This window comes from Triplophysa rosa, linkage group LG20, assembly GCF_024868665.1.
Source record: "Triplophysa rosa linkage group LG20, Trosa_1v2, whole genome shotgun sequence".
NCBI lineage: Eukaryota > Metazoa > Chordata > Actinopteri > Cypriniformes > Nemacheilidae > Triplophysa > Triplophysa rosa.
The window spans coordinates 10132130-10150280 of NC_079909.1; the positions used below are offsets into that span (position 1 = coordinate 10132130).

General features: G+C 39.2%; 2 protein-coding genes across 3 annotated transcripts; one reads left to right on the forward strand and one right to left on the reverse strand.

The window, feature by feature from the left end:
* The first annotated feature begins 224 nt into the window (after positions 1-224).
* LOC130571580 (uncharacterized) lies at positions 225-6112 on the forward strand. Of its 2 annotated transcripts, none has more exons than XM_057362676.1 (4): positions 225-797; positions 1857-1959; positions 2074-2290; positions 4786-6112. In XM_057362676.1, the coding sequence occupies exons 1-4, from the start codon at positions 531-533 to the stop codon at positions 4826-4828; spliced, it is 630 nt and encodes a 209-aa protein (XP_057218659.1). In that variant the 5' UTR covers positions 225-530; the 3' UTR covers positions 4829-6112. The 2 variants fall into 2 exon arrangements, with proteins under 2 accessions (XP_057218659.1, XP_057218658.1); XM_057362675.1 differs by having other exon boundaries at positions 225-1400; positions 4786-6110.
* Positions 2934-17854, reverse strand: stimate (STIM activating enhance). The gene is made up of 8 exons (XM_057362674.1): positions 16847-17854; positions 8137-8185; positions 7835-7930; positions 7582-7703; positions 7186-7298; positions 6680-6757; positions 6119-6268; positions 2934-4861 (listed from the first exon to the last, which is right to left on the reverse strand). Exons 1-8 carry the CDS (start codon positions 17013-17015, stop codon positions 4745-4747), a joined length of 894 nt encoding a protein of 297 aa, XP_057218657.1. The 5' UTR covers positions 17016-17854; the 3' UTR covers positions 2934-4744.
* Positions 17855-18151: the final 297 nt, after the last annotated feature.

Below are 18151 nucleotides of genomic sequence, written 5' to 3' on the forward strand. Positions count from 1 at the left end.
TTCCTGTTTCAGCCCTCCTCTCACAGACATCATATCAATGACGTCTAGTTTATTTTTGTATTTGACATCACTGATATGGTGCTGTTTTTTGGTTTGGTGTGACACAAAGATAATAAAACTGACCATGTGACGGTAAAAAATTTTTTTGAGAAGAACAGAATTAATATATGTATATATATATATATATATATATATATATATACATACAAACATGCTTACTGACAATGCCGTTGGCCACATTATATGAAATGTTGTCATGGTGCTTCTAAAAAGGCAGTGTTGTTGGAAATAGAACAACATATTCACATAACCACATAAAAGTATGTCAAATATACATATTACAAATCTACTCCCCGCTGCATATTCATCATTTACACATCAAAACTGACAGCCTTCCAGGAAATGGAAATAAAAAATACTGATGACTCATCCTGCACTACGTATACCGTTGTCCAATCAAATGCTCTTTTGAGAACGTCTCTTCCCCAAAACGATAGCCCTTTCTCTTTGTGTAACAACAGCTCTCAGCTATGGGCCGTCGATGTGTATTTGGCTGCTCTAATGCACGCACTTTATTCTGTTTCCCAACTGTAAACTGGCTGCGAAGGAAGTGGCTGGAGTTCGTTCATTTCGAAGAGACGGGTGTTCATGTCAACACGCGCCTCTGTGACAGGCATTTTTCTGACGACTGCTTCACTAATTTAGGGATGTTTGGCGCAGGGATTGTGAAATACCTCACACTGTCAGAAACAGCAATTCCTACTCTGTACACTGTGGGGACTTCCCCTCCAGCACGCGTGAGTATTCACGTTTTCGGAGCATTAACCCAAGCACCCTGTTCGCTTCCTCAATAAACGTCATTGCTTTTGCTGTGCACGATTCAACAGTGCATGCTATTCTAAAGGGTAAAATGTATTTGTTGTAAGGGTGAATAACCTTTATTCAAAATATAAAGTTCTCCACCTCTGAAACGCCCTTTCTTGTCTGTTTTGACGTAAATGCGTGGTGACGCAATGAATCACTGAATCGACTTTGAACCGGTTCTTTAGAACAAACAGTTATTGTTCACTGAAAAAGAGTCGGGCTACTGGAGCATAGATAGTGCTACACCTGCCCTAACAAACGAGAAAAAAATGGTGAAGAGGTGCGTTTTAGGCTGTTATACGCACAAAACCTTGTTCCCTTTCCCGAAAACACCTTGGCTGCGTGCCCGCTGGCTTGAGTTTTTGCATTTTGAGGAAGGAGGAACATCGGAGAGCTCGCGCTTGTGTGCTAGACATTTTGCACCTGAATGCTTCACAAATTTGAAGCAGTACGAAATGGGATTTTCAGACTTTCTATACCTGATAGATATGGCTATCCCGACTATATACACCGTTGGTCCCTCACCAAGTGTAAAGGTAAGCAGTTTCGCATCGGCAAACCTTGACTGAATCCTTATCCTGCACAACATCGTAGTTTATCTTACTCGCGAAGAACCGCCTCCTTGGACAGGATGTGATCGTGTCATTTGACATATAAAGCGACCAATCACAGCTCGTTTTATAATCCGTCAAAATAACAACTGTTGTTTTGTGACTACCTATTTTAAGATCATTTTTGCAGAAACATTCATTTGTAATATATATTTTAAAATATTAATGATTTATTGAATGATATTTTTCCATGAAGGAAAATAGTAATATCGATCTAATAATGCTTTTAAGAATAAGGTTGGCCTCTCACCTCTAAACTAACCAACTACACCAATTTATACCAAATAACACAAGCAAACAAAATATTATGGGATGGGATTAACAACAAAATTGCTGTAGATTAAACATTTCCAATGTAATTATATTGTGTCTGCCCATCAGCCATTGACACGAGAGGTGGGCTGCCAATGTAATGTGCCACTTATGAAGAACGTTTCGGTCCAAGCAGTAGTCACCCAAAAGAAGCCAAAAATACGAAGTAAAGGTAAAAAAATTATTTATGAAAGTTTAGCTTAAAAGTTCATTTAGATACAGTCAACTATTTTCTTGTGTTATGCTTACTGTCTTAATTTTTCTTTTGATTGTGTGTGATGATCAGCGATTCAAGTGAGACCTCTCGTGAGACGCTGCGCGAGCGTCTCCTGCTCTGAAGAGGATTTCAGCGCCAGCCCCGAAGCTCCATCCAAATTGATGCCAGTAAAAAGACCACGAATGCAAGAGAGCACTGTTAAGTCCACCAAAGGGCCATCACAGTGCAAAGAGGAAACAATACGTCCTACCGACGTGCCTGATATCATTAAAGAGGATTACATAAAGTACGTGCACTTGAGTGTTTTAAATGAAATGTTGCCCCCCATCCTGTATAATTATTCCTGCCACATTTCAAGAGGTAACTTAAATGTGGCATGATTGCATAAGAATTTTAGTTAGGGTTAAAATGCATGATCAGATCTTTTTATGTTCTTAAAGGAACAGTTCACCCAAAAATGCCACAACTTGGTTCAAATCTGTGTAAATTTCTTTATTCTGATGAACACAGACAAAAGATATTTGGAAGAATGCTTTTGCAACCAAACAGTTCTTGGCCAACATTTGACTACCACAGTAGGACAAATTGCTTTAATTTCTTTGTTCTGTTGAACATAAAAGAAGATATTTTGAAGAATGTAGGAAAGCAAACAGTTCTGGGGCACTATTGACTACCATTGTAATTTTTCCTACTATGGTAGTCAATGGTACCCAAGAACTGTTTGGTTACGGACATTCTTCCAAATATCGTTTGTCTGTATTCATCAGAATAAAGAAATGTACACAGATTTGGAACAACTCAAGGGTGAGTAAATGACAGTTTTCCATTTTTGGGTGAACTGTCACTTTATAAGAGGTTACAAAAACTCCAAATATAGTTGACTTTCATCATTGGGTTGGGTTTGATTCCATGTCTGGCATGATAACAAAAAAGGCGTCACACATAGCTATTTTACATAGTTTATTGAAAAAGCATACATAATGTAAGTTCATAATTAGTCAGTTATTCATAATTGTCTAATACAGTTTTTTTAAAACCTCTCTCCATTTTAGATTAGGTTTTTCCATACCACCAAAACTGCTCAGTAATAAGAGTCAACCCAGAGAGGGAAAGGCATACATTTCAAATCCTTATCAGTAACCATGAGCAGGCCTGACAAGAAAGCCTGCTTTCAAATTCACATTTCCTGTAAAACCAACACAAACACATACTGTACACAAACAATACGATCACTCGTACAGAATTGGTATGTAGAATCAATCAATGCTTGCGCTATCAACTTCCTTCCTTGCATCTGAAAGCCAAACATGTACAGTTACGTGTAAAACTTATCCCAAATGTCTAAAACAACCTACAAGCATTTTTCCTTTGCTCATCTCATTCGCTAAAATAATACCAAAAATAATCAGAGACACATCCTCAATTTTCTAAGACCTGCAGCAAAGGCAAAATGCAAAGGAGTAACCCTGTAAGTATCTGTTCTTTAGAGTAGGAATTAAACCAAATGCTTAAAACAGCAGAAGTGTGTGTCGGGGGTAGGGAAAACATGAAATTGGAATATAGGCCCTCCGGTTTAGTGTTTGATAGTGTTGATGTGATATGGTTATATAGAGGCATTAAAAGGAAAAGAAAAACATAAAAACAGCATACCAAATGACCAAAGCACAGAACGGCCACAATGCATCATCAAACTGTGCAATAGACCACAAATGTGTCCTACACCAAAACCTCTAGCCTGAAATGACAAGGGTGAGGGGAGACCAATAAAAACTAAAGGTCACAAACACAACAAATAAATACACAAGGAGACAAAAGTGGCAGCAATACACAGACACTCAGATACACATTCAAATGCTGAACAATAAGACATGCATACTATCACAGATTAAGGACGCAGTGCTGTACAGGGAGCTGAAAGCCTTTCCCTGCATTTATGTACCATGTCATTAAATCCTCTCTGTCTAATGCTTACTGCTTAAAAAAGGCATAGCGAGCAGACCATACCCAGCTGTATAATATCATCAAGGGGCTTATAACACTGCTGATAAATCTATTACTGCCAAAGATTTATCAGCATAATTCCCTCAAAACTCCGCCACAGCATATACTCTCAAATACGTAGTCGGGAACTGACTACAAGCAACCCTGAGCGGTTTCGCCCAGTCAGCGTCATCCCAATCACATGCATATGGTTAAAGGTACTCATCTTGGAAGAAGAAGAATGGCAATGTGTTATTTGTAAAGGTAGATAAACGTATGGAATACAACACTTATTGAAAGGAATTATTGATTTTTTTTCTCAGTTCAAAGGCTGGACAGAGGCATAATGCGGATGATCTTGTAGCCACCGTTTAATATCCAATGGCGAATCACTTGATGTGGACGCAGCACAGTACAGAATTGTGCATTGCAAAACCCTGACAGGTTGAAATATTGTGTTTCAATCGTTCTTCAACACCCATCATTTGTGACACACATTAAGGGTAGCAAAAATTGTTCTATTACAGATAGACGTTTCTGAATAGCTGCAGGCACCTCTTGGGTATATTCAGGGATAAAATTGCAGAAAGATTGTGCATTGCTACTTTAGCCCTGTCCTTTTCCCACAATTCACAGTAAAACTGCTCACAATGTCTTTCTTACTGGTTTAGATTTAGTCATTATGCCACTCACTTGCCGATCCATGTACAGGCCTGTAGTAATTGAGCAAAATCCAAACGGCAACCAGAATGATTTTAAATCACACCGGAATACCAAGACGGTGCTTCTTTTTCTTTACAGACTTGAGCCCTGTGATTCTTCGTACATCGTCATCACCATCTGAATCCTCCATCTCGTCATCTGCGGAGAACAGGATCTGAGCAGCAAAGGAGAAAATGAGAAAATGACAGCTCAAATGTGCCGGTGATGTTGATTACATTTCTTACAACAATTCTCACCGCAAGTGAAATACTCCCTTCTTTGTCATTTTACCAGTGCTATTGCCATGTAAAATGGATAACATTCTCCATCAAACCTGACTGAGATCTGACTCTTGGAAAACATGCAGATGTGACAGCGTGATTCTAGTCGACACCTAGAAGTGGCATGTGGATGGAAATGCTAAACTTGCGATGATTGAGGAGTACGCGTCTTGTTGTTGTAACCATCAATTTTTCAAAGCTTCCTGCTCACATGACTTACCTTGTCTATCACCAGTGACACAGTTGAACAGCGAGCTAGTTTAATGCTGGGTTCACATCAAACGCGAATTAAGCGATTTGCACGAGTAAATTACATACAAAGTAAATGCAAAGACACGTATAGACACGAACTCACGGCAGGCGATGCGATTGACTCGAATCAGGCGGCGCGAACACTTGTCAATCTCGTCTTCCGCGAAGGTTGAAAATATTTGTCAGATCGCGTCACTCACGCGAAAATAACTAATTTTCCCACGAGTAATAAAGAGTGTGGAACGCGATTGTTCGCGTTTGGTGTGAACCCAGCATAAAGGATATGCATTTATTTACCAGACGTTATTGGTCAAATAAAAGCCAGTCAATTATTGAGAACACCCAAGCACAAATCCTCTATTTGTTTAAGTAATCTGTCTTACTTTGAAAATCCTGTGTACCCAGAGGTAATAACCGGATGTGCTAATATTTTGTGTACTGGAACGTACAGTATAGAACACTGTAAACGGCACGCCTGTTTCATTCAATTATGAACTCACAGGCTTGCCATATTTACAGAGACTTCAAATTTAAAGTGTTGGGAAGGTTTATAAAAATGGTGAGGAAACTCCAACATTAATCGAGAAAGAGTTTCAACTGAGAGGGAAAAGTGTGTTTACAAAAAGACGTCCAAGTCTGGATTCAAATCCAAATCAAAAGACTTTGTGTTGTATTAAAATAGTTTTATACATTCCAAATGTCACAATTTGTGTTACTTTGATTTATTAAATGTGTTTATAAAATGAGTTTTATTCAACTTCCAATATAAATGTGAAATTTACAAGTCTCTTTTTTGGCAGCTGCAATGTGTCAATCATAAATATGATTTAGACTTGCGGTGTTACAGAGTAAAAATCATCTAATGGCTGTCACATGAAATCAAATCAAGCGTAACTTACTTCTGATTCAGAATCATCGTGTGACAGAGCACGTCTGTAGCGCACTTTACTGTTGCCACGAGGATCATCTTCTGCCTCCCTCTCCTCCAGTTTGGCTTTTGTTCTGCCCTTCTTCATTAGGAAGTTATCTACTACCCAGAACATCAGAGCCTGGATATAGCCCAACACACACAGCGATTAATCTATAGTATGTAACTACATATTGTACAGTTTACCTGTAATGTAGACTGAAACAAGCATCAGGTCATTTATCTGCATAATAGAAATACTGAATATTTAAAAACTACATTTAAAGCTGCAATTCATAACTTGTCTCTTTATCGCCATCCCTGTTAGAAACTTAAAATTGCACATCAAATGGACATTTCCCACAACATTTTTCTTAATTTATAAATCATTATTATAAGGTAAGGTAAGTAGACTGATTTTTTTATTTACGGATTTACGGACAACTTTAAAATGGACTCTTTGTAAATTAATCATGTACTTTTTTAATCAATGCAAGGAGTAATTATATGTTAACCAACACATGAGTATGTCTTTAACAAGATGGTCACTTACGTTCACAAAAAACGGGACAATTAGCATGACAATAGCTAGTTCCAGATGAGGGTTTGTTATAGGGTTCAGCGTAGCCAGCTGTTAAACACACAGAGTGTCAATACAACATATCAACGCTTGTACACCATTAAAGGTACAGTTCACCCAAAAATGAAAATTCTGTCATCATTTACTCACCCTCTTGTCATTTCAAACATGTATGACTTTTTTCTTCCGCAGAACACAAATGAAGATATTTTGAAGAATGTTATTAACCGGCATTGACTTGCATTGGTTTTGTGTCCATACAATACATTTGAATGGGTGCCAGCCCTGTTAGGTTACCAACTTTCTTTACAATATTTTCTTTTGTGTTCTGCGGAAGAATGTCATAACTGTTTGAAATGACAAGAGGGTGAGTAAATGATTACAGAACTTTCAATTAGAAAAATGATCTTCTGTAAACAAACGCTTTCTTCCAAACATGTAAAGTTTATAGCATGAATGAGAAACAACATCTGACTAACCTTCTTCCACTGTGGGATGAGGAGGACAAGCATGATCATGACCTTCTCAAACATCATGATGAGGATATAGAGTGCACACTGACCCGTCCAGGCACTGCACTGTACTGGCTCACCTGCAAATTACACAGAATACATACATACATCAAACATTCAGTGGATTTTAACATTCATTCTATAATAATAGACTTGGGTTTAATGGAAAGGCAGAAATGGTAAACTAAGAGAGAGCTCATGAAGCTGGTATATTTGATAGCTGTATCCTTCAATGCTTATATCACACAATCGTGTTTGCAAACCAGCTGGTGGATTAAAGAATAAAAATAGCTTCCGATTTGTTTTTTCAATCCAAATGATTAAAAATAAATGTACAAATGTCAGGGTTTTTTATCCCTGTACCATATTCTCCAAAACGCAGAGAGTCCCACTGCCTCCACTCGACCACAGCACTAACAGCCTTCACGCCACCATAGATGACCAACATGCCCAGTGTTGCATCCAACAGGAAGTTGATAAGGTATCTATGGAAACAACATGAGGAACTATGTTACTGGGCACAGCCTATCACAGGTATGTAAATCAGACACGTAACACAATGGGGAAGTACAACAATGTGCGGGGGTAACACTGACAAAGACGCACACACACTCACAGCGAACATGGGTCCTCCTCTGTGAGGTCAGACAGGTAGACATTGGCAAAGTGAATGAACAGCATCCCTATGGCCTGTTTGGAGGTGTCCAAAAACCTGAGAGAGGTGGGGGGGAGGGATCGGTGAGAGGGAGGGAGACCTGGTTAGAACTCACCTTCAGTGAGTTTTCCCCTTAGAAAAAGCAAATGGGCTTTTTAGAGGGCTGCTGAGGTCAGTGAGGTGCAGTGTTGACCGTGCATGTGTTCCAATGAGTTTGTATAGAAGTATATAATGCTTACTAATGAAACAAAATGGCGCTTTACCAGATTCTCCAGGGTCTCCGTTCGTGCTTGGGCTCCCTGAAGCGTTTCACTGAGGAGAAACAGAAGCTTTCAGGTGGTTGAAGTAGAACAGAAGTAATCAATAACGTCTAACACATGGTTACAATGCGGATGCTAAAAAAATGCTCTATGGCCATTAAAAAGGGAAACAAAACATGAAAATTTGAAAAGGAGAAGAGATAAGAGGAACTGCATAATTATGAGTTTAAAAAACTTCCTACACTCACACAAAATAAAACCTCATGTAACGCAATACAGATGTGTACTGGTCATCATCAATCAATGATGCGTTTATCAGCAGTGCTTTAAAACCGCACTATACTGCATGGCCTACAGACATTAATAAAAAGCTAGTCATTGCAAACCACTTCTACTTTTCTATGAAAACTTGGATAAATGTTGGCCACAACTGTGTATGATAAATCAAACCAATAAATAAAATTCTGGCATGTGGCTCTATACAAAGACATTTTATTTAAAGCAGGGTACAAAATGCACAGCAGAGTAAACATAATACACTGCTTGCACTGTTGTTTTTGAGGAGGTGAGAACTGCTGCTTTCTGAGCTGTCGAATCCGCTGGTGCGGCCACCCTGGTTGCCAAACATGACCCAATGGCTCACACAAATAAAGGACAGCCTGTCTGTCACAATGAATGTTTGTTTGTACAGCTATTAACTATGTGCCTCTGAACACCGTCTACTACAATTGCAGCTTACATAACCAGTGAGGGAAGAGGTGAAATAGATTTTTGAACATCTCACAAGACATAAACCTAAAATAACTTTCACTTTCAACTTTGTTTTAGAGTCTTCTTGCGTACCCAGTATTTAAATGAGTGTTCTGTGTTCAATACAAAAATCTGTGCCATTGGCATGCATTAGTTTCGCTTTAATATGTGAAAACAAACAAAAACAGCTCTTACAGTATTTCCATTATGCTGTAAAAAAAAGTGAAGCTTTTCAGTAAGCTATAATTTAAAGCGGAGTAAAAAGTATGATAGATGCTTTTTAATGCACTTCACTAAATAAAAACTCTGATCAAGTAGATACTTCAAAATGTACTTGAGAGTAAAAATACTTCAGAACTCAACTCAACTTTATTTATATAGCGCTTTTACAATTTTCATTGTTACAAAGCAGCTGTACATGAGACACATTGACTACAAGCAAAACAATCAAAGTTGTACCTGCAAAAACAAGAAAAGGTTGAAAACACAGAAGACAGACACACCCACACACAAAACACTCCACACACACAACACGCACACGCACCAACACACACACACACACAGACACACACACACACACACACGTACGTACACAGACAAGTACGCACACACACACACGCTCAGTGAGAGCACACATTTAGGATAAAGGAGAGAGAAGCACAGGTCAAATATAACAGATAATAAATTCCTATATGCAATATTAATTAAGTAAAACTTTAAGATTCTAAAGCAGCCCCCCCGGTCAGGCAGATAGTGCAAAAACAGTATGCAAACGGTGGCGAGGAACCCAAAACTCTAATCGAGAAAAAAAACCTCAGGAGAACCCAGGCCCAACCAGGGGATTCCAGTTCCCCTCTGGCAAAAGCTGCTGCCTCTGCACAAGCTCCAGAGAACTTGCACAACAAGGCTAAATAAAATAAATAAACTTAATAATAAAATAAATTATAGTTTAAGATTATCATTAATAATCTAATAGCATTTGAAATTTTGTGGTGAAGACATGTCAAGAGACCGCGTCCTTCTTTATCCAGCTCTATCATCTCAGCTCTTGTCAGGTCCCCACTTCCCATTCTCCGCTCTACCATCAGGTCAGGCCATGAACTGCATCCTGCTCGCTGTGGTAACCTTGGAACAATGAGACAAGACTGGCTGAGAGTAGAGTACTGTTCTGTACTCTTTGATGCAACAAGTACATCAGTTGTGTTTTTGGTTCCGGTTGATCTAACTAATGCAGCCTAAACCCTCTGAAGATTTATATTATGGAAGAGTAGTGTATGCAAGATTAAAAAGATGCGTCTTTAGTCTAGATTTAAACTGACAGAGTGTGTCTGCCTCCCGGACAGTGCAGGGAAGACTATTCCAAAGTTTAGGCGCTAGATAGGAAAAGGATCTACCACCTGCACTTGATTTTGAAATTCTAGGTATTACCAACTGACAGGACGCCTGAGAGCGTAATGCACGTGAAGGACTGTAATACAAAAGGAGTTCATTCAAGTACTGAGGAGCTAAACCATGTAAGGCTTTATAGGTAATAAGCAAGATTTTAAAGTTAACGCGATGCTTTATAGGTAACCAGTGCAAGGTTGACAGAACCGGGCTAATATGTTCATACTTTTTTGTACGTGTAAGAACTCGAGCTGCCGCGTTTTGGACCAGTTGGAGTTTTTGTAATAAGCCTGCAGGGCAACCACCTAACAGTGCATTACAGTAATCTAGTCTTGATGTCATGAATGCATGAATTAACTTCTCTGCATCTGAGATTGACAGCATATGACGTAGTTTAGATATATTCTTAAGATGGAAAAACGCAATTTTACAGGTGTTGGCGACGTGGCTCTCAAATGACAGATTACTATCGAATAGAACGCCAAGATTCTTTGCTGACGACGAGGGTTTTATGGAACATCCGTCAATAGTTAAACAGTATTCTTGGTTGTTACTTATAGCAGTTTTCGGTCCAATAAGTAACACTTCCGTTTTGTCCGAGTTCAGTAATAAAAAGTTGTTACTCATCCAGTTTTTTATATCGACTATGCATTCCATTATTCGATGGAACTGCTGTGTTTCATGAGGCTTCGAGGAAATATAAAGTTGAGTATCATCAGCATAACAGTGAAAGCTAACTCCGTGTCGCTTTATTATATCTCCTAGAGGTAGCATGTATAATGCGAAGAGCAGAGGCCCTAAGACTGAGCCCTGTGGTACACCGTACTGGACTTGCGATTTGCGTGACACCTCATTGTTTATTGCTACAAATTGAAAACGGTCGGATAAATAAGATTTAAACCATTTCAAAGCTATTCCCTTAATGCCGACATAATTTTCGAGTCTATGTAGGAGTGTGCTGTGGTCAATGGTATCGAATGCAGCACTAAGGTCTAGCAGCACCAATAACGAGATACAACCTCGGTCAGACGCCAATAGCAGATCATTTGTAACTCTGATCAAAGCAGTCTCTGTACTGTGACATGCTCTAAATCCAGACTGGAATTCTTCATTGATGTCATTCCTTTGGAGGAAGGAGCATAATTGAGTTGAAACTACTTTTTCCAGAACTTTAGATATGAAAGGTAGATTCGATATAGGCCTGTAGTTCCTTAGTTCTCTAGGGTCAGAACTGTCCACCTCTGGGTTTAAACACTAGTAAGAATGCACACACCGACATGCCTTGACCTGTCTCATCTAAAAACCAATACAGTGTTTTAGTGAGGCTACCTAAACCGATGAAATGTCCTTGCACAAATCATCCCGTCACATCATTACTTGACAACCATCGGTTTCCTAAAATGCAGATGTCCCAGGAGGTAATGTACAGTCGTTAGGGATGGGTATCGTTAAGATTTTATCGATATCGATACTGCTTATCGATACAGGTACTTATCAATACTGTTATCGATACTACGCTCTATAATTTGATGCAAAAACACACGATGTGAAAAGATATCACTAACAGTTTCTTTATTACAGCTGAGCTATAGAACGGCAGTTTACAAATACTTCTGAGCAAACAGAAAATGCCACATAACAAAACGTGTGTGTGTTCCTTATCATACCACTTACGGCACTTAGCATGTGCATAGGAGCACATCATAATGTAATTCAACATATTTACTTTACATCACTATGGTTATTTGGCTGGTAGACCGTATTTCTTTTTTCCTTTCTGGTTTTAGGTCTACATAAATTTAGGTACTATTAGTATAATAAAGTAATATTTTTTTAATTATATGTACTATTTTTATAATTTTACTAGCACATTTACTTCAATTTACTAAAGTAAGTAAATATACTCCGTGACCGAATTATTAAAAACAATGTTATAATTTGTTCTCAAATAAAGGACTTTTATTTTGACGGGTTGCTGCAAAGGTGTATTTGACGGACGCTTCCTCGTTGTGAAATGCGGACGCTGAAAGCTCCACAAGCGCAACCATGCCACTCTTTCACTCATAAACACGCAAAACAAGATTACAAATACATCGCGGATATCATCCTAGATATCACTCACACGTCGAGCAAACTTCAGCCATTCGGACATCATTCAGTGATGGAAAATGACAGGCAGCAGCCTCTAATTCGCCATTTAACACACGAATACACAGAGATAAAACAACGCAAGTATCGATAACAGTATCGTTCGTCATGAAGCTTATCGATACTCTGGTATCGACCCAATTATGTACCGGTACAAAAAAGTACCGGTTCTCGGTACCCATCCCTAACAGTCGTGGCCAAAAGTTTTGAGAATGACACAAATATAAATTTTCATCAAGTCTACTGCTTCAGTGATTTTTATATGTTTTTGTCAGATGTTACTATGGTATACTGAAGTATAATTACAAGCATTTCATAAGTGTCAAAGGCTTTTATTGACCATTACATTAAGTTTACGCAAAGACTCAATATTTGCAGTGTTGACCCTTCTTTTTCAAGACCTCTGCAATTCGCCCTGGCATGCTGTCAATCAACTTCTGGGCCACATCCTCACTGATGGTAGCCCATTCTTGCACAATCAATTGCATAATCAAATGTTGATGTTTTGGTCCCCGAGCCACTTAGTTATTACATTTGCCTTATGGCAAGGTGTTCCATTATGCTGGAAAAGGCATTGTTCATCACCAAACTGTTCTTTGATGGTTGGGAGAAGTTGCTCTCTGAGGATGTTTTTGTACCATTCTTTGTTCATGGCTGTGTTCTTAGGCAAAATTGTGTGTGAGCCCACTCCCTTGGCTGAGAAGCAACCCCACACATGAATGGTCTCTGGATGCTTTACTGTTGGCATGACACAGGACTAATTGCAGCGCTCACCTTTTCTTCTCCGGACAATCTTTTTTCCGGATGCCCTAAACAATTGGAAAAGGGATTCATCAGAGAAAATGACTTTACCCCAGTCCTCAGCAGTCCAATCCCTGTACCTTTGGCAAAATATCAGTCTGTCCCTGATGTTTTTCCTAGAGAGAAGTGGCTTCTTTGCTGCCCTTCTTGACACCAGGCCATCCTCAAAAAGTCTTGGCCTCACTGTGCGTGCAGATGCACTCACACCTGCCTGCTGCCATTCCTGAGCAAGCTCTGCACTGGTGCCCCTATCTCGCAGCTGAATCAACTTTAGAAGACGATCCTGGCGCTTGCTGGACTTTTTTGGGCTCCCTGAAGCCTTCTTCACAACAATTGAACCTCTCTCCTTGAAGTTTCTGATGATCCGATAAATGGTTGATGTAGGTGCAATCTTACTAGCAGCAATAGCCTTACCTGTGAATCCCTTTTTGTGCAAAGCAATGATGACTGCACATGTTTCCTTGCAGGTAACCATGGTTAACAGAGGAAGAAGAATGATTTCCAGCACCACCCTCCTTTTAAAGCTTCCAGTCTGTTATTCTTATTCAATCAGCATTACAGAGTGACCTCCAGCCTTGTCCTCGTCAACACTCTCACCTGTGTTAACCAGAGAGTCACTGACATGATGTCAGCTGGTCTTTTTGTGGCAGGGTTGAAATGGAACCTGTACGTGGTTTTTTTGGACTAAGTTCATTTTCATGGCAAAGAGGCACTTCACAATAAAATTAAATTCATCCGATCACTCTTCATAACATTCTGGAGTATGCAATTCGCCATCATAAAAATTGAGGCAGCAGACTTTGTGAAAATTAATATTTGTGTCATTCTCAAAACTTTTGGCAACGACTGTACTTCCTTTAAAGAACATGCCAAGCATGCGACAGCATTGTTGTAAATAAGGTACACTCAGACTGTCAAACCTAGTGAGCAGAAATCTGCATGTGCATGAGATACCTTAAAGTACAGCTTTACTATTAGGCACTATGCTTTAATCACTATGAAAAAAAGCTTCCACTTTTGTGCTTTTTTCTTTTAAAAAGCACATACATCCATGATTAAATTTAGTGAGTTAACAAATGATATGTTTGTGAGAGAAAAAAATATTAATTGCATGGACTTATTTAGCAATCAATATTTTGTATCATTGGTAACAGATCAGCACAGTTAAAGTGATAGTTCACCCGAAAATGAAAATTCTTTCATCATTTACTCTCCCCTCAGATTGTTCCAAACCTTTAGTCATTTCTTTGTTCTGCTAAACACAAAGGAAGATATTTGCTAGAATGTCAGTTATCCAAGCAGATCTCGTCCCCCATTTACTGCCATATCTGGAAAATAAAAACTTTGGGAGTCAATGGGGGACGAGATCTGCTCGGTTACTGACATTCTACCAAATATCTTCCATTGTGTTTAGCAGAACAAAGAAATAATACAGGTTTGAAACAATCTGAGGGCGAGTAAATGATGACAGAATTTTCATTTTTGGGTGAACTAAACCTTTAAGTTCAAATTTGGCAGCACGTCAATAATGTTGAACCTCATTGGCCTCAAACTACATGAATCTCAAAATACACATCATTTACTTTCAAAAACATACAGTTCCGCTTTAGAAGACATTTATTAACCCACTAAAGTTATCTGGATTTCTTAAATGATGTATGCATGTCTCTATTGGATGCTTGGCATGGTGGCATTTTAACAAAGTTACACACATCTGGGATGGCATGACGATGAGTAAAATTGCAAGATAAATTTCTTATTCTTATTCCTTTCACCCTGGATTAATCAACTCCAAACCGGGGTCTGCTTTTACCCAGGGCTAAGCAATAAGCATAGAAGTGTGACATATCACACTTCATTTTTATCCAGACGTTCTTCTTCCATGTTTCACAATGTTCATAACTCATCTTTGGTTATTAAATAACATTGTATACCTTTGCTTAAAGCGGCAATGAGTAACTTTTGCTTACTGTTGCCCCACGTGGTTGTTTAGCAGAAGTGTCTGTATGCAGTGTCGTAAAAACTGTCGCAAAGATTTCCCGCTGGCAGCTCAATACACGTTAGTTTGTTTACTAAGCCGACGGACCCAGATACGTCGTTCAAACTATGTCCATCGATCAGGTAAAGTAGTCCGTGTTACCATATGTTCTTCGTATATCAGTTCAAAGATTTATGTATCGTTTCTCCATAATTATAAACTGTAATGTCAACAAAGAACGGTAAGTAAGCTTAGTTGTTTTTGCTTGCATAGTTCTCGTGTATGTAGCTTGCGTATGTAGCATTGTTTGCAAAGGGTGTCATTTGTATAATATAATGAAATATTGACCACCTATAGTACTTTTCTTTTGTTATTATATCGGAAGTCATTAAACACAATCGCGACCAGGCTTTGTGTTTTGTGTAATATATGTTATAACTACAGTCAACTCTGTATGAAAACAGCGCATAGCATGTACATAATATAACGACAACATTAGCCTAATCAATCGATTGAACTGTTCAACATTTGCGTGGTTTACTGGTCTGAACAAAATAATCTGCTACTTTTTACCACAACACGTTTAGTGTGGTTTTTTAGTCTTTATTTACAAGCACTACACACATTCATGACGAGACACGACAACATGCTAGCTATCGACACCGGCAACCATATATTATCTCTCAGCTACCTTACGCTTATAAAGTGCAAACCGGTGTTGCGCCAATGACACAGACTAATAACAAATATGTTCAAAAGTACAGGACAGTAACACAAAATGTACAAATAACACTTACAATTCCAGGAGCTGGACTGCTAGGTCTCCATCCGTTTTGCAACCCGTTGCCTGTTGCTGCTCGCGCCACATAGTGTAAGCCCGTCCGATATTGATTCGTGACCGGCCTCATGTCTGATCACTCTCTCGCTTTTTTTTTTCTTTGCTTCCTCCGACAAAACCCTCTTTGTTTTTTTGGCTGGCTCTGCCATGGTGATGTTTTGGATAGTTTCTTCTTACTGTTAGCTCTGCTGTTGGCCAACTTCTCCCAGGCTACGACTAAAACGTGACGTATGCCGTAAAGCAGGGGATAGGCGGGGCTTGTACCGACCAGAACACCAAAGTTACAAGTGCAATTTCAGCCGATAGGAGGCTGCTTAGGTAGTAAAGGCAGTAAAATTCGTCCAGTTAAAAGTTGTCCTACCACTAAAATAATTTTAGAGACATTATTTTAAGGTCAAAAAGTTACTCGTTGCCGCTTTAATCCAGGGTTAAAATTGGCTCAGGGTTAAAAAATTACAATTTAACCATGGGTTACAAAACAGAATTAACCTAAATTGTAGTGTCAGTGTAGTGTGAATATCTAAACCAGGGTAAAGTATAAACAGTAATTCAGGATAACCCAGGGTTAAAGTAAAAGGGAGTTAACGCTGCTTTTAAACATTAAAGATGGTTTACAGAACAGGGTTAAAACTAAACTGTTGAACCAATATAGTGAGAATAACTAAACCAGGGCAAAGTACAAACAACAAAACAACACATGCAGGATATCCCAGGGCTAAAAAATATCCCAGGTTAGCGACTTTTAAATGTGACAGGCCCATTGGTTTTATGAAAACCAAACACACGGTTATGGTTTGAATCCTTATACTTACACATAAGGGTACTGAAGGCCACTACTCCCAGCAGGCCCTGCAAGAAGATGCCAAAGGAGTCCATGAAATCCCCGTTGGAGCAGCCCCGGGTATCAGCATCAGTGGGGGAGGAGTTGTTGGTTGGAGGCAAGTGACCCCGGGATAACACACTGACCCCAACCGCCGCCATTGCGCAGCAGTTACTGGAACCAAACTCGAACCCACAGAAATTTCAGCAGCTTTCACAGACGTGACGATACGCAGACGATCTACAGACGATGACACAGCTATCGGATGATCATAACTAAAGAGTCTGCCGCCGAGCCTACAGTTAGATTACGAGTCAGTCAATGAAGCGCAGATACGTCGTATTTCATAATGAAACCCGATGGAAATATCTTGCCCTCCAGTTGTTAGCTACCTAATATCGGTCAGCAGGTTGTGCAGTACAGACATCATCTTTAGCATCGCGCAGACATGCTACAGACTGAGGCGTTTAACGTGAGTTTACTATTAATGCGCTGAATACTACAACACGCACGTTGTCATGGTAACATTAATTGGTTAGATAAAATGTAGACCGCTGCGTTTCATTAGCCAGTGGAATAAAAAACTAAAGATCTATGGGAAAGTTATAGCAGATAGACAGTCCACATTACAGCATCCAAAGTCAATAACGTTACATAAAGCGTTTAAAACCTTAACAACCCGTTTTAACTGTTTAAGAAACGCACACGGATACAAGAATAAGATAGTGGTTTCAGATAGATGGAATGATAGTTTCCTTTTTATAGCGGGAGTCTGAACAGACGCTTTTGCTAGCAAACCAACTGGTGAACGTCGTCCCGCCGACGCCGATCTCTCAAGAGAAAAGTTTCCTCAGAAACAAAACAGATGTGATGTTTTGCTTGTTTTCTTGTCTCGGCTCACGCGTACCTGACAAAGCGAAATATTATTCGTAAAGGAAGGACTCTTCCGTGCTCACTTAATTCAGGTGCCGCTTACGCTCATTTACGCGACAGTGTACTGCGTCATCGCTGTGTCGAGGATTACAAGTGCATGATGGGATATGTAGTTTTGCGCTCGTACACATTTGTACTAGCAGGTGAAATTCTTATACTGAATGTTTCATATACAGACATTTTTTTTATTTACAGTAACCGTGCTGAAAAAAACAATAGAACCCTGGCCAAAACAATTTAACGGTTATAAAGGGAATTGTATTGGGTTTAATGGAAATAATGGTGTCTACTAGTGTGTGATGGGTTCTATTAGTGGGATGTTGAAATGATGCCCAGAACACAATACAAAAGGTTTTTTAATGAT

Coding starts and splice junctions, on each gene's coding strand:
- LOC130571580 (XM_057362676.1), top strand. CDS start 531: ATGGGCCGTCGATGTGTATTTGGCTGCTCTAATGCACGCACTTTATTC. Junction 798..1,856: donor GGACTTCCCCTCCAGCACGC/GTGAGTATTCAC, acceptor TCTGCCCATCAG/CCATTGACACGAGAGGTGGG. Junction 1,960..2,073: donor GCCAAAAATACGAAGTAAAG/GTAAAAAAATTA, acceptor TGTGATGATCAG/CGATTCAAGTGAGACCTCTC.
- stimate (XM_057362674.1), bottom strand. CDS start 17,015: ATGGCGGCGGTTGGGGTCAGTGTGTTATCCCGGGGTCACTTGCCTCCA. Junction 6,758..7,185: donor TCATCCCACAGTGGAAGAAG/GTTAGTCAGATG, acceptor TGTGTTTAACAG/CTGGCTACGCTGAACCCTAT. Junction 4,862..6,118: donor ACGATGATTCTGAATCAGAA/GTAAGTTACGCT, acceptor TTTGCTGCTCAG/ATCCTGTTCTCCGCAGATGA.